Genomic DNA, 16,862 nt, shown 5'->3' with positions numbered 1-16,862 from the left:
GAGGTATTTAATTTCTACATCAGTGTAGATATTTTCAAGTTCACGACTTTAAGAATTTTCTGGTCAATATTGATAGGAAGACTATAATTTGATAAGTGGAAAAACAGCTTTCTCTTTCTTCTATGGCAAACAGACACAAAAAACTTGCCCTTACACATAATAGTTCCTTTTTGCTAACTGATAGAATTTTAAGGCTTAAAAGAAATCAAAGAGATAATCAAGCCCCTTTATTTACTGTCTCCAGACTCTTGTTAATAAAACAAAACAACTCTTAAAATTAACAACACTAATCCTTTATTGAAATGGCTTTCATGTAATAATGTCATACCCATTAATAGACCTCAGCCATTCACTTAAGCCCATAAGTAGCCTGATCAGATTCCATTAAAATAATGTATGATTTCTTTAATTCCAGCATGACTTAGCTACAGATTTATTTCATACTGAACTTTAAAAAAAAATGGATTCAAGAACAGGTGTCTCAGGCTAGATTTGGGGCTGCATAAATAAGCTTTGTGTTAGGGATGATAAGAATACATTTAAAATTTTAATTGAAGAATGCCAGGCACCAGAGGCAAAGAGCATGCAATTTTTAAAAATGCTAAATAAAGCCAGCTGCCAAAAAGGGCAAGCTCACTGAGATTACAGCTGTTCACTATCATGCAACAATAATACAAAAGTTCTCTATTTCTTGAGGTATGTCTTACCCACTTGGTGGACTATGGCCTCTGCACATCATTTCTGTACCCTGGGGTTAGGTTACCATAGCATGGCATAAAACTATTCAAAGTGAAGGAAAAATGACTTTTTGCATATCTATCATTTAATATTATCTATATTCATATCTCTTCTAATTAATTTGGGAGATTGAAAATATATGTTGTCTCTCATTCCAATAACAAAAGAGACTGCAAAATAACAAGTAAGGGGGGGAAAAAAGTGCCTGAGCTTTTCACCTTCTCCTTATTTCTGGTAGTCACTAATCAAACCACAGAAAAGAGAAAGGATAGGAGAACAAGAAATGGCCTTTCAAAAATTCCACAAATCAAAGGCTTTTTTTGTAAGTAGCTCTTACCTCTGGTCTCTGTTACAAATTAAACTAATTAAACATGGAATTGAATAACAACATACTATGTTTTATACTAAAAAAGCAATAACTTTAAAATGTTAGTTTGCTCTTGACAACAGATAATCTTCTCAAAATACAGCTCGTGGAATCATTTATTTCCCTGTTATTTTAAAGAATGACATAACAAGATAGAGGGTTCAGGCTGCTTTTTAGCCACAATGCAAAGATTTCATTCAAACTTTTCCCAAATGATTCTTTTCCCTCCTTTTCTTTTAATCTGCTCAGCATACTCTAAAGAGCCAGGCAATTCATTTCAATGAGACTGAACTGCAAGGCAGTCTATAAGAAACGGTACGGCAAATGCATCAATTTACGTAGGAGTTTTCTTATGTATCTTTGGCCACTCCTAATTTTATTCAAATTCATAGATAATTCTGTTACTAAAACAGAGAGAAACATGTTTAAATAGTTGAGGACATATTACAGTTGTTATATTAAAATATGTATTAGGTTTTTTGTTAACTGAAAATGCCATTGAATATACAGTTTTATATAAAACCAATTCTAAACATTTATATCAGCATAGAACATAGAAACCATGATTGCTATTTATCACTAACGTATATTTCTTTCCAGGCTTAAAAAAAAAAAAGTTCAAAGAACAGATTTTATTTAATCAAATGAGAAACATTTAAATTATTCACAGCAGACCAGGGAACGGTGATTTGTCCATATATACATTAATTAGTTCAAAACTAACATATTAACATTAATGACCCAGAAAAAAAGGAGCTTGAAGCTATTATCAGATTTTAAAAATGTCACAAATATAGACATAACATTTACTATTCATATCATGGATGCCTATATGCACATACTACAAAATTAGGGAATCTTTATGCCTCCCTTGCCTTTATTTTTGGTGTCTGGAATACTGTTCAACTGACATGGAGCAATTTATCCTTTTTTCTCATTGAAAAAATTCCCCCATATCCAACCATTTGATTAATAATTTAACGTCATATTCTAAATTACATTAGCAGAAAATGCACCTCTTGATGTAGTTTAATACTTTCATGTGTGTTTAATTTAAAAGTACAAATCTTTCAGGGTGACATTCATTGTTTATATTTTTGGCACTATTTGTAACACAGGGTCGAGTAATAATAACAATGTTAATCCTATGTCACATCCTCAATTTAATCAAAACATTTCCTAACAAGCAATTCTATATTAACTTAATTACTTTTGCTGACATTCTTCAAAAGCATGGTTACATTTATTTATTGTTTGCCACAAACTGTTGCTAATGAGTTATAAAATTATGTGTTGAATTCCTATAAATACAAAACCTATCACAAAAATTGCAATTACTCTGAATGTAAACATTGATTTTCAGTTTTACCTATTCAATGACAGTAGTGAATGAATATAAAATGTAAGGTTTTATATAACTAAAGCACAAACATCTTCATACCTTTATAGCTGAAAAAATACCTGCATCTAAGCATCTTCTATCAAATTTGATTTGGAGTCCCTTGAGAAACACAACATAATTAGCTATCCGACTGATTTTTCAGTCACATTCTACTAAACTGAGAAGCAGATGGTTTAATGCTCTCTTCCACATAACTCAGCAAATCACAGGCAGAAGGGGAAATGATGCCCAGGAGTTCGGATACTTTGGCATTGCTCTAAGTAAGATATAATAGGCACACAGCATTAAAAACAAAACAAAAACAAAAACACATCATTCCAAGCACTTCCAGTGTGCAGAATTCTATATCTAAGATTTCTGGTCATTTTACAGCTTTTCCAAGACCAGTTCAAATGCCATTTTTTTTTTTCATTATTTTGGCTGGACTGACTGTACCTCCCAGTCTTGGGAAGGTTTGTATCCTGGTTTGTTTGTATCTTTATAAACTACTAACCACAGGTTACCTCATGAAACAAAAATGTTTGTGTTAATCTTTTTAGACGGAAAGCTTCTTGAGAACAGGGACTCTGTCTCAATTATTTACACTGAGATTGGCAAAATTTTCAGGTTCTGAGGTCAGACTGGGGATTTCTTATTATCTCTGGCAAATAATTAATCTATATAAAATGTGAATAATGATGGCACCTATCATAAAGGTTTATTGTGAATATTAAATAACAACATATTCAAAGTTCTTAAGCACTGTTACATTTTAAGGTTCACTAAATGTTAGCTATTGCTGAATGTAATATTGCTTTCATAATACCTGAACTGAGGAAGTATTCCATAAATATTTACTGAATCAAAGATATCCAAAGAGACAGACACATACACATATAGCTGAGATCTCATATAGGAAAATGCTCTAGTCCATAAAGTACTTTTAAACTTTGCTATTTTTTTAAAATAGCATTTTTTCAGTATAACAACAATTAGGCCACCATATTTTAAAAACATTTTCCAAGCATTACCATGCCTATGATCTCATGTGCTCTGCATCAAGAGCCTGTGAATTGTATAGATTAGAATCATAATATAATCATTATCACGTTATATTTCCTTTAGTTGATATAACTGGAAATGGAAAGCAACATTTTTCAAGGATCATTTTGCTTGATGAGGTAGTAGTTACCTCATGCAAAGAGCTGACTCATTGGAAAAGACTGATGCTGGGAGGGATTGGGGGCAGGAGGAGAAGGGGACAACAGAGGATGACATGGCTGTATGGCATCACTGACTCGATGGACGTGAGTCTGAGTTAACTCCGGGAGCTGATGATGGACAGGGAGGCCTGGCGTGCTGCGATTCATGGGGTACAAAGAGTCGGACACGACTGAGTGACTGAACTGAACTGAGTAGTTTCGTTGCTAAGTCGTGTCCGACTCTTTCGACCCCACAGACTGCAGCCTGCCAGGGTCCTTTGTCCATGGAATTTTTCAGGCAAGAATACTGGAGTGGGTTGCCATTTCCTTCTCCAGGGTATCTTCCTGACCCAGGAATCGAACCCGGGTCTCTTGCATTACAGGCAGATTCTTTACCAACTGAGCTATGAGGGAGGCTACCTCATTTTGCTTAGAGGTGATTTAATTAAACAAAACAAAAAAAGGCTTCACAACAACTGAGTAACAATTATTGGGTAGGCATTATTAGGTAAAAAGGGGACAGAATAAATCAAACAAGAATCTCAAAAAAGTCACAATATACTTACATAGACAAGTAAACAAGCTATTTAAAGACTATATTCTTAAGTGAGAACATGAGGTCAATTGGAGAGAAAGATCACAAAGGAAGTGATACTAAAAGATACACAGGATTTCATGGGATGAAATAGAGGAAAGAGTTTCTAGAAAGAATAAGTATGTTCCCAGCATAAAATGAAAGTGCACAGAAGTTTGAAGGAATAAATTTGTAGTTGGGCTGGTGAGACCAGGAATCCAGGGCAAATTCTGAGAAGTGGGCAGTATAGAAGAAGCAGCTTAATTTTATGTTTTCTAAGTAAGGAGTTAATATGTATCTCTCTAGTAACTGCACAGCCATGGTAGCTTTTAAGAAACAAAGTCATGTTTAATTTTGGAACTATCACTCTGCTGGCAGGGTAGAGAATGGATTAAAAGGGGATAGCTTCTGAAAGCAAAGGGGACAGTTAGGAGACAGAGAGAGATTAGGGATATGAAGATAACTTAAAGATAAATATACTTCACTATGACCTACCAACACACTTCTAGGCACATGTACAGCTTTCCAATCAATATGTTGCAAAATATTTAATGGAAGATAAAAACTTAAGGAGTTAGATATAAAATGAACAGAAGAGAGCACAAAAATAGATCCATACATTGTCAACAGATTGTTGACCAAGGCACCAAAATGATTTGAAACTGAAAGGTCAGTTTTTCAATATGTAAGTCTGGAACAACTGGATAAACATATAGAAAACAATAAACCTCAACCCCTACCTCAAAGGATTGGAGTTTCAGCCTTAGCATCAGTCCTTCCAAAGAACACCCAGGACTGATCTCCTTTAGGATGGACTAATTGGATCTCCTTGCAGTCCAAGGGACTCTCAAGAGTCTTCTCCAACACCACAGTTCAAAAGCATCAATTCTTCTGCGCTCAGTTTTCCTTATAGTCCAACTCTCACATCCATACATGACCACTGGAAAAACCATAGTCTTGACTAGACGGACCTTTGTCAGCAAAGTAATGTCTCTGCTTTTTAATATGCTGTCTAGGTTGGTCATAACTTTCACTCCCAGTGATGTCTTTAATACTTCAGCCAGAAAGTTTCTCTGATTTCTGATGACCCACAAAATTCCAAACCTTTCTTACGACACTTAACCTATCCTACCTTTGTCACATTTACAGATCTCTGTTTTAACATACTCAATGCAAGTTCCTAAAAGGCAGAGGCTGTATCTTATTCCCTTTAGCATCTAGAAACACTCAAATTTTTACATGGTGACTAATGCACTTCCCTGCTTTTGTAGGTAACTCACATGTGTATAATTCCACTAAAGATGATGGCCTATTACTATTTCTGACTCCATGGAATTAGTCTATAATCTATAAAAACCAATGGAAGAGAGATAAAGAAATTCTACATTTGTCATACCCAGAGCTCTCGCACGTAAAACTTGCCAAAACGGTTAGGTGGCATTTAGCTTTCTTTAGCATGTCAACAATTATCTTAATTATAGAATCATTCTAAACTTGCATGTGATCTACAGACTGTAAACAAATAAGACTCTTATCACAATGTAATCCATTGATTGCATTTTAAAGAGAATATGAGAGGGAGAAGAAGAGAGACAGATCAACAAACCAGGGGACTAAGAGCTCATATTAGAAAAAAAGTCTTTACTTTATGAAAAGATTTCCTTTGGAATTCTTTACATAGTCCCACTGGAATATTTAAAACATAACTTAATTATAACAATTTAATTTACAGCAAATTTTAAGAACACACTTTTAATATAAAAGGTATATGAGTACTTACAAAAACACTGATAATTTCTGATACAGGTATCAAGGTCAGGGCCCCAGACATTCCCATGGGAAATTTAGAGAGCCTGGATGATTCTATTTCTAGCAAACTTGAGTAGGTTCTAAAGAGACTTAAGAGGATTTTTCAAAAACTTTTCCAATGAAATTATTTCCACTCCACAATGACTTCTTATGCTAATTATGTATTGCCGCTTCCTAAAGCATACCTCTTTTCATCTCTGAACTCATTCTGCCAGATCTTTGTACAAAAGGGGCAGGGTATATTGCTAAAAAAATTCATTCTTAGCAACAGACCATTTAAAAAAATGACAATTTAGTAAAAGTGCTTCACACAGCTTGCACAGTATAGTCACACTGGACCAGGATACAGAAGAGAAGCCTGCAATGTGGGAGACCTGGGTTCGATTCCTGGATCAGGAAGATCCCCTGGAGAAGGAAATGGCAACCCACTCCAGTATTCTTGCCTGGAGAATCCCATGGACAGAGGAGCCTGGCAGGCTACAGTCCATGGGGTCGCAAAAGTCAGACATGACTTAACAACTAAACCACCACCACCACAAGGGTTGGATTTTGGTTTTTTATTACATTTATTGTGTGTTGGTCAAGTGGTTGGCATTGTGTAAATAACCCAGAAGACCTAGGCCCTGCTGCCGTCTGTAATCGCCTTCAAGATAAAATAAATAGCTAAAAAAATGCAAAAATATTGGGTTGGCCAAAAAGTTCATTTGGGTTTTTCTGCGAGATGTTAGGGAAATGTGAACAAACCTTTTGGCCAACCCAACAGAATGGTACTGCTTAAAGTTTTCTTCAAAATGCTCCCAACAGCAAAGGAGGGTAAACTTCTACTACTAAGGATTTGAAGGCTGGACTAAACCTATGGATTGAATTTGATATTTTATCAAAATTTTCATTTTAGACCATTATATATCTTGTCTGTTTTATCATCTGAAAACGATTTAGCTTACATACCAGCAAACAAAATTGACAGTCCAGAAAAATGTACTGTGTTTATCCTGGCAGTTTGCAAACCTCTGACTCACTTTCTCCATGTTTACTCATATCTCAACATAAGAAGCATCTGTAGGACAGACATGGAAATAAATATCAACAGCCATGTTTAAGACGTGGGCGCACTCTGGGCAAAACTGTTGTGTGGACAAAGCTTCAGCTCTCTACTCCCATATTTCATAACTATAAATAAGATACCATAGGTTCCTTTCTTTCCACAGGTGTTAAGATGAAGATAAGAAAGTATCAGAGGGAAAGGCAGTTTGAGTTCTTCTGAGATACACATATATTCTAACTGGTATTTTATATTCCTGAGACAAAAATCTTTCTTTCCTTTATGGACCATGAACAGCAAAAGAAGTCTTGCAAAGGCTGAAATGAAAGTCTTTATGTACCTGCAAATGACATGTGTTTAAGTCAGTAGTTCTCAAAAGAGCAGGGTGTAGGGCAGAGAGACCTATTAGAGTCTTGAAGCAGGGATAGCTAGCTCAGTCTTCAGATCATCTCCCTGTACCACTACCCCACTCCCACAGACACAGCCAATTTTAAAGTCACTAATTACAGTGAGCCACTGTTGTAGGTAGGAGTATACCTTCTATCTCAGGTATACTGGTGTAGAAAAAATATTAAGGCAACTGCAGAGGGACTATCTGACTGGTCCAGAATTTTACTATGTTTAATTGCAGAGCGAGTCTAGTGCTTAAGGTTATTCTCAGAAGTTATTTCTCCTCTCTGGATCTCTTTCAATTTTTCCATGTAACTTCATAATTTTAAAAGGGAAAACTGTCTATGAAGTCCCTATAAAGACCTAGTTTTCATCTCAGAATAAAGGATAACTTTTCTATTTTTGCAAATTATAATCTAATAATATATTCCATTACAACATTTTTCTTTTAAAACTTGGGGACCGGACATAGACAATGAAAAGAAACTCTGTGTGAAAATCATCTTAATACCTTTTATAGCTTTTAATCACTTTCCTTTATGACTACAGTCCCATAAAAGTGTGTAGGGAGATAAGTATTGAATATCATGGGCTTTATTAAAGCAAATCTGAGGTTCAGAAGCGATAATTAACTGCTTAAGTTCAGAAGGCTAAAAACAACAGAACTGAGATCAGACACAGTTAAATTCATAGACCACTATCCTTTCCTCTTCCTCACATTACCTAAACAGAGAAATAAAGATATTTTTACAGCACGGGATCTAAAATTTTAAATGCACTTATTTCATATTCTACTTAATCACCAAAGGCTGAAAATACTGCTGTAAAAATACTATGTAGAAGCAGGTCCGTAGTCTCTCCTAACAGGTTATGTCTGTAGATTATCAACCATATCATTAGTTTATCAATCAGTCCATCTGAGATCAACCATTGTTAAGGATACAAGCTTGTTAGATTATCTGGATGACTTCAACAGACATCTGAGTAGTTTTGTAAATGTCACAAATATTAGTTTCACAGGAAGAAGTTAAAGTATAATTTAATTTGTCTCAGCTTGCTAAAGATTTTCCTTTTAACCTTAGTGAGGTATTTGCTTAAAGAGTTTAATAATAGAATAACATATGATCCAGCACTTTCATCTCTGGGTATATTTCAAAGGAAATGAAATCACTATCTTGAAGAGATATCTGCACCCTTATGTTCACTGCAGCATTATTTATAATAACTCAGTCATTGGAAACAACTCAAACGTCCATTGGTGAATGAATGGATAAAGAAAATGATACATATATACACACACATGTATATGTATATATATATGCACAGACATTTATATATACACACAATGCCATATTATTCAGTCATGAGAAAGAAAGAAACCTTGCCATTTGCAACAACACGGACAGGCCTTAAAGATATTATGCTAAGTGAAATAAGTCAGCCAGAGAAACACACACACTGCATGATCTCCCTTGTATGTGGAATCTCAAAAAAACAAACTCATTGGAAAAGAGAATGGACTGGTGGTTGCCAGAGGTAAAGAGAGGTGAAGGCAGGGAAAGTTGGGGGAAAGGGGTGATGGTGGTCAAAAGTATAAACTTTCAAGAGAAAAGGATATATAAATTCTGAGGATGTGCTGCCTTTATTTTTCTGGGCTCCAAAATCACTGCAGATGGTGATTGCAGCCATGAAATTAAAAGATGCTTACTCCTTGGAAGGAAAGTTATGACCTACCTAGACAGCATATTACAAAGCAGAGACATTACTTTGCCAACAAAGGTCCATCTAGTCAAGGCTATGGTTTTTTCCAGTGGTCATGTATGGATGTGAGAGTTGGACTGTGAAGAAAGCTGAGCACAGAAGAATTGATGCTTTTGAACTGTGGTGTTGGAGAAGACTCTTGAGAATCCCTTGGACTGCAGGGAGATCCAACCAGTCCATCCTAAAAGAGATCAGTCCTGGATATTCATTGGTAGGACTGATGTTGAAGCTGAAAATCCAATCCTTTGGCCATCTGATGCAAAGAGCTGACTCACTGGAAAAGACCCTGATGCTGGGAAAGATTGAGGGCAGGAGGAGAAGGGACGACAGAGGATGAGATGGTTGGATGGCATAACCGACTCAATGGACACGGGCTTGGGTGGCCTCCGGGAGCTGGTGATGGACAGGAAGGCCTGGTGTGCTGCAGTTCATGGGGTCGCAAAGAGTTGGATACGACTGAGCGACTGAACTGAACTGAACATACAGCATGGTGACTGTAGTTAACAATACTGGATTGTAGAGTTGAAGGTAACTAACAGAGTAAATCTTAAAAGTTCTCATTACAAGAAAAAACATTTCTAGCCATGTGAGAAGACAGATTTTTACTAAACTTATATTGTATATCTTAAACTAATAAAGGAAAGTTGCTCAGTCGTGTCTGACTCTTTGCGACCCCATGGACTAGCCTACCAGGATCCTCTGTCTATGGGATTTTCCAGGCAAGAATACTGGAGTGAGTTGCCATTTCCTTCTCCAAGGGATCTTCCTGACCCAGGGATCAAACCCAGGTCTCCCACATTGTAGACAGACGCTTCACCAAACTAATAAAATGTTATGTCAATTACATCTCTCATATAATTGGAAAAAAACTGTTCAACCAAGGTAGAAAACTAAATTACCTTCCTATTCTCTCTACATAAAATGGTAATGCAAAATTGTTATCCTACAGACAACAATTATGCAAATTTTAAATAAAATGCAGGAAACATAGCATTATGTAAGTGCTTTAGGCTTCCCAGGTGGCCCAGTGGTAAGAATCTGCCTGCTAAGGCAGGAGACCCAAGAGATCTGGTTAGATCCCTGGGTTAGCAAGATCCCCTGGAACAGGAAATGGCAATCCACTCCAGTGTTCTTGCCTGGAAAATCCCAGGGACAGAGGAGCCTGACGGGCTACAGTCCGTGGGGTCACAAAGATTTGGACATGACTGAGCACAAGGTAAGGGGCCTTAGGCAGAAGACCCCCAAATACACGTTAGATATGTACTTTAGAGTACTAAGGACTCACCCATGTCATAATAAATTTTAATTGTTTGTTCTAGTTGTCTGCCTTTCCCCCAGGCTGACCAGATAGTACATAGTCCTTGCTGTCCAAGGGACTCTCAAGAATCTTCTCCAACACCACAGTTCAAAAGCATCAATTCTTCGGCACTCAGCTTTCTTCACAGCCCAACTCTCACATCCATACATGACCACTGGAAAAACCATAGCCTTGACTCGTTGGACCTGTGTTGGCAAAGTAATGTCTCTGCTTTTTAACATGCTGTCTAGGTTGGTCATAATTTTCCTTCCAAGGAATAAGCATCTTTTAATCTCATGGCTGCAGTCACCATCTGCAGTGATTTTGGAGCCCCCAAAAATAAAGTCAGCCAACTTTCCCACTGTTTCCCCATCTATTTGCCATGAAGCGATAGGACCGGATGCCATGATCTTAATTTTCTGAATGTGAGGTTTAAGCCAACTTTTTCCAGCAAGCAGCAATCTATCCAAACATACACTTAAGTCAGATACCTCTAGGGCATTAAATTTTTTCATATTTATAAGCACTCTTTCTTACTAGTCATTATTTTCATTTAAAAGAAAGTTTTTCAATTAGATTTATCAAATTAAGTAATTCAGTTTAATTTATGACAATGAAAGACAAGAGAAGGAAATGCAAAACACCTAAATGGTTTAATTGCTAATCTGAACATGAAGGGAAAAAAATAATGGAGAACTGAGTTTAAATGGCTTAAGTTCCCTAATGCTAAATCAATGTATTCAAGAGTAAACACAACTACAAAAGTATCTTGGAAACCGGTAGTCATACATAGCCTAAAACAGTCAACAAAATTTAACAAATCAATTACTGTTGAAAGATACTTCAAACTATTAAATGCCAAGATTCCCATTCTAAATTATCACAAGGAATCTATTTGGAAGAATCAAGCCTATTACATGTAGTTAGTTCAGGTTTAGGAAACATTCTGCGATACAGAAAAATAACTGACCATTTTATCAACAACTTTAGAACCGACATGACAGTTGTAGGTAACAAGGAAAGATTATTTTCAATTGGAAGCATAATTTTTATATTTTGCTTCACTAAACCAAATTTTTGGAGAAGGAAATGGCAACCCACTACAGTATCTTGCCTGGGAAATCCCACGGACAGAGGAGCTTCACAGGCTATAGTCCACGGGGTCAGAAAGAGTCAGAAACAACTTAGCAACTAAACAGCAGCATTTTACTACAAAGGATATGGTTTCATACACAAATATAAAAAAATGAAGGAGAAAAAGAACTGAACTTACAACAATCTATGATTTGGCTATTCAAATGATCAAATGTGGATACTAATTTCTATACTGGTGACAGATTTGCACAGAAATCACTAAATTCCACCTGCAGGCACATCGTGTCAAGTGAGTACAAACAGCAATAATTTCATGGCAGTCGTGTCATAATGTCCTAAAAATCTTTGTACAGGTCAGAATAATAACAGCTTTAGTTGACTTATGGTTAACTGAAGGATTAATGTCAAAGAGCTTATTAAAATTCACTCTGATTTCTCTAATTCTAGAAATAGGTTTCTCCAAAAGGTACATATATAGATAGTGTATATAAACAGACATAGAAGTGGATGGCAATCATACTTTTCATAAAAATTAAGGTATTCCAAGTTGTAAAATAAACCTCTTCTTTTGGATATAAGATTAGCATCTAAATTATTTTACTTATAATGAATTCTGAAAGAACATTGAAAATAACTACTAGTTTAATTAAAGGTGTCCAACAGGCATAGGTTAATTCATTAGCATGAAGAAAGATGTATGATTTTATACAGTATCTGTAGTGAAAAAGCAAAGATATATTTAATTAAAATTATAATTCTATGATACCATAATAAAATGATTTCTTTAATCAGGGACAGCAAATTACTAAGAAGAAAATACCACTGGTAACTCTTCAGTACCTAAAATTATATGAAAGATTCAGGAAAAGTTACAGGGTAGAGGGAGGAAAGAGGATAGAGTTATTAAATTAATCATATTATTTAGTTCCCAGACATTAAAAACCGTTCTACGCTTCTAATCATTATTCTGCTAGGTAAGGCATTTGACAGTAGCGTTCTAGGAAGGACTTAGACTGGAGGTAGGTAGAGTGAATGTATTAACCAGAGTTCTGTCGTTTATAAGCTGTGTGATTGTGGGTAAGCCACTTAGTATCTACCAGGTCTTAAGAGTCCACATAAAAAAAGTAAGGATGATTTTGAGAGTCTGTTTAACTGTAACATGAAGAAATTATGAATGTTTCAAATTCAAGCCTTTACATAAAAATATTTTATTGATGCATAGTTGCTTTACAATGTTATTTTCTGCTGTACAGCAAAGTGAATCAGCCATATGTGGATATATAACCCCCTTTTTTAGATTCCCTTCCCATTTACATCACCAGAGAGCATTAAGCAGATTTCCATATGCTATACAGTAGGTTCTCATTAGTTGTCTATTTTATGTATTTATTTTTCTTCCATTTATTTTGGCCGTCTTTATTGGCTGTCTATATAGCACTTTATAATTTCCAGCGTAACAGTCGTCCTTAGCTTTTCTTAATTATTATTCCTGAGAATCTTATATTTTTTGTGCAAAAGTAATTACATTTTCTAACTGCTGTTTTTTAGATGTGTAAAAACACAACAGACTCTTTTCCAATAATATCATGTCTACTAGAACAGGTATTGTTCAAAGTAAAGTGAAAGTCTCAATGACTCAGTCATGTCCAATTCTTTGCGAGTCCATGGACTGCAGCCCACCAGGCTCCTCTGTCCATGGAATTCTCCAGGCAATAATACTGAAGTGGGTTGCCATTCCTTTCTCCATATTTTATATTTTTAACCTTCATGTTCTATAGTTGCCACTACATATTACAAAATATATAAGGAAGGATTACAATCAAACAAACCAAACAACTACTTGTAGCATATTGGCATGGCCAACCTATGTATCAAATCGGTAAGTCTAATGAGGCTAACTTTTCACATTTTTTATTAACTGACTGCTACTCATAAAGTTACCTCTCCTTTGAAACGCTGAAACTTATTCTTTGCAGGCTATATGCTTCCACAAGCAAAGAAGCTTGAAACTCAACTAAGTACACAAAATGAAAAAGCCACAGTGAGACAGATAAGAGTTGCTTTTTCTGTATCTCCCTAACCTTGACACCTAATCTGTTTGTACCAGCTATAAACCACAGACCAGATTAACGGAAGTGCGTGTGTGTTCAGTCGCTCAGTCGTGTCCGACACTTTGTGACTCCATGGACTGAAGCCCACCAGGCTCCTCTGTCATGGGATTTTCCAGGCAAGAATACTGGAGTGGGTTGCCATCTCCTCCTCCAGGGGACTGAACGTCTCCTGTGTCTCCTGCACTGGCAGGCAGATTCTTTACCACTGAGAGACCTGAGAAGCTGGATCAATGGAAGAGGAAACCTCAAAACTAAAGCTCAGCTAAGTTTTAGATTAGGAGGTTCACTTTAAAATTTGAAGTGAGCTACAAAGGAAAAACAAATGCTGATATACAGAATAAGGCTCCTAAAGAAGATAACATTCTTATCACAAGATGATACTTTAAATCCATAAAGGACATTTTATAGAGCAACTTAAGGCATTTTATAGAAGAAATTACCCAATTAACTTTCTTGACATTTCTGTGAAGTGTTACTTGTGTTTCCCAAAGGAGGCAAAAAGAAACAAAGGAACTAAAGTTACTCACTTTGCCAATGACATCGCTCCTTAATTCACATCTAGCGTTTTAACGTGTGAAAAAAGGTGCTCAGCTCCATGAGAAATTATATTAACTGAAATGCCTCAGCATTTTGAAAAATGCTGGACTTCTCATAAGATGTGAGTGCAGAGATAGTGTACTGACTTACTACGCATTTCACCTAATCACTTAGTTCCGTATACGTCACACTATTGGCCCTCAGTGAATATACTATTAAAGACATCTAACAATTACTTGAGCTTATATGTCAGGTACTGTGCTAAGTGTGTTACACATATTAGTGTATTTAATCCTATCAACAACTCAAAGAGGTAAGTTAATTGTTACTCTTCATTTTACGGATGAGGAAATGAAGGCCTAGGTTAACTTTACTTGCCCAAGATTACAAAAAGATACAGCAAAGATATTAACAAAGGCAGCCCAACTTTGGACCTTATTTAAAGATCATCACTGTAGAAAAAATAAAACACTAGTGGTAAGAAACTCTATCTATACTCTATCTCTTCTATCACCAAGTCCTTGGAGAGAAATTTCTTGCTCATCTTTGCATCTCTTCTCATGCCTAGCATTGTACCTTAAACACATTGTTCCTCATTAAATGTTTCCTGAATAAAATAAAAATCACATAAACAAATTAGGCTTCATTGTCCTCAACTATAAAATGGAGATAAAGGTACCTGTACTGTCTAGGTGGTTTTCATAGTATGGTCTCTGAACCTGGAAACTTTGTCAGAAATACAAACTTCAGGCCCTGTCTCAGGCTTACTGAATCAGAAAATAGTATTTTAATAAGCTTTGCAGATAATTCTCATGCATGCTGAAGTTTGAGAACCAGCAATCTATGTTATAATTACAAGGATCAAATGAGTACAATAATGTGAAAGCACCCCAAAAAGAGAAGGTACATCATCATCATTGAAAGAATAAATTATGTTCCTTGAAAAAACTTAGTGATTTTGCTAGATCCAGATAAAATGAACATTAGAGATGAAACTGATCATGAGGGAATTCCCTGGTAGCCCAGCGATTAGGACTCTGCACTTCCATGGCAGAGGGCACAGGCTGGGGAACCAAGATTCCTGCAAGCTGTGTGGTGTGGCCAAAAAACAAGACACTTATCATGAAACACTTTGTGAATAAAATATTACCATTCCAGATTTTATCTGGATAATGTATAGTATTCACAATGCAGAGAAAAATACTATAATCCATACGGCTGTAAGTAGAAATCCGATAACTTGGTTATGCAGTAGTTCAACCCAGAGAGATGACAAGTTGCACAGGCTTCTTACCTGACCAGTGTCCAGTGGAGACACCAGATCTGTCTGTGCAGGTCTCGCTTACAGGTCTAAACACAGTTTCCCATCCTCCAGTAGCATAGCGCCAATTGTGAGACTCCAAGATGAGTGTTCGCTGGGTGCCATATGCAATCATAAAGCAGTAGACCACGTGATGGAGCTGACAGCCATAGCCACAGCCTTTGTTGATGTTACACACCAGCTTCTTGGCTTGGCTGCAGTCCTTGGGATTCTGTCAGTAAGGAAGAGAAACAAAGGCGACAATAAACTAGTTGTATGGAGAGGTTAACTTCTCTTTATAGGTGGCAACTGTCAAAAATCAATATAATAAGCCAGGACCAGTTCAGTATATCTTACTAAGCAAGGAATTTAGCTTTTAAGATTAGATTTCAAACAATCCACTGAAAATTTTATGTGCATACTTTGGGAGATGGCAGTGAAAAAGGTCAGTTACTTCAGAAACATCACCAACAAATGTGAAATTAAGCAGTTACCTTAATAAATAACAATAATAATATTCTTTCACTTCTCTTTCACTCAGTACATGCAAGTATGATCCTCTTTGAACTCAAAGTTGCACACATTGAAATCGTTATAAAAGGAGGAAAATAGTTTGTTTACTCCAGCTGCACTTCAGCATTCTGAGCTTATTACCTTCACAGATGAAACTCAAATTATCTTAAAGGAAAAACTGTAATTTATCTAATAATGCTCCCTATTCCAGATTTCAAGATGTCACCAACAAAATGGACTTTTTCATTATTGAAGTAAAGCCACTGAATACTGTAAGAGGATATGAGTACAACAGTTTAAAAATATCAGTCGTAGGACTTTAAGAAAACAAAATTGATGCTGCTGGTAATTTTCAAAATAAAATGTAGAACAGGCTTTATATCAGATATATTGATAATGTGTTATGCCCAATTTTTAATCAGGCTAGCCATTTTTTCTTACTTACATACTTTGATATAAGATGACTAGCAAGTGGTTAAAACACTTTAATATTATTTGTAATTATCTAACAATGGGTCCAGTGGGGTTAAGCAAATGTGAAAAATTCTTTTTTTCCCATTTTAAGGTTTCAGCCTTAGAATTTCATTTGGGCTATTTGTAAACACCCTAGGCAGCTTAGTTCTTCAAATAGAAATCTGTTTTGACAAGGACTCCTTAGCCTGAGAAAATTTTCAAGCTGTTCTGTCTGCAGGTCTGGGAGGGAAAGAACGGGTACTTTAGGAACAGCATCTTTTCTTCCATATAG

At 36.1% G+C, this 16,862-nt stretch overlaps 1 protein-coding gene across 16 annotated transcripts in view; it reads right to left on the bottom strand.

Moving 5' to 3' along the window:
- The window catches only part of FUT8 (fucosyltransferase 8), a 315,633-nt gene that overhangs the window by 44,346 nt on the left and 254,425 nt on the right, over positions 1-16,862 (bottom strand). For all 16 annotated transcript variants that reach the window (XM_042252625.1, XM_042252629.1, XM_042252628.1 and 13 more), the window contains one exon: positions 15,599-15,836. In XM_042252625.1, coding sequence (XP_042108559.1) covers positions 15,599-15,836 — 238 coding nt within the window. The remainder of the gene's footprint in view (positions 1-15,598; positions 15,837-16,862) is intronic.

This window comes from Ovis aries, chromosome 7 (genome assembly GCF_016772045.2).
Source record: "Ovis aries strain OAR_USU_Benz2616 breed Rambouillet chromosome 7, ARS-UI_Ramb_v3.0, whole genome shotgun sequence".
Classification (NCBI taxonomy): domain Eukaryota; kingdom Metazoa; phylum Chordata; class Mammalia; order Artiodactyla; family Bovidae; genus Ovis; species Ovis aries.
Note: the sequence above shows the minus strand (reverse complement) of the source record. Positions and strands in the feature narration are given on the sequence as shown.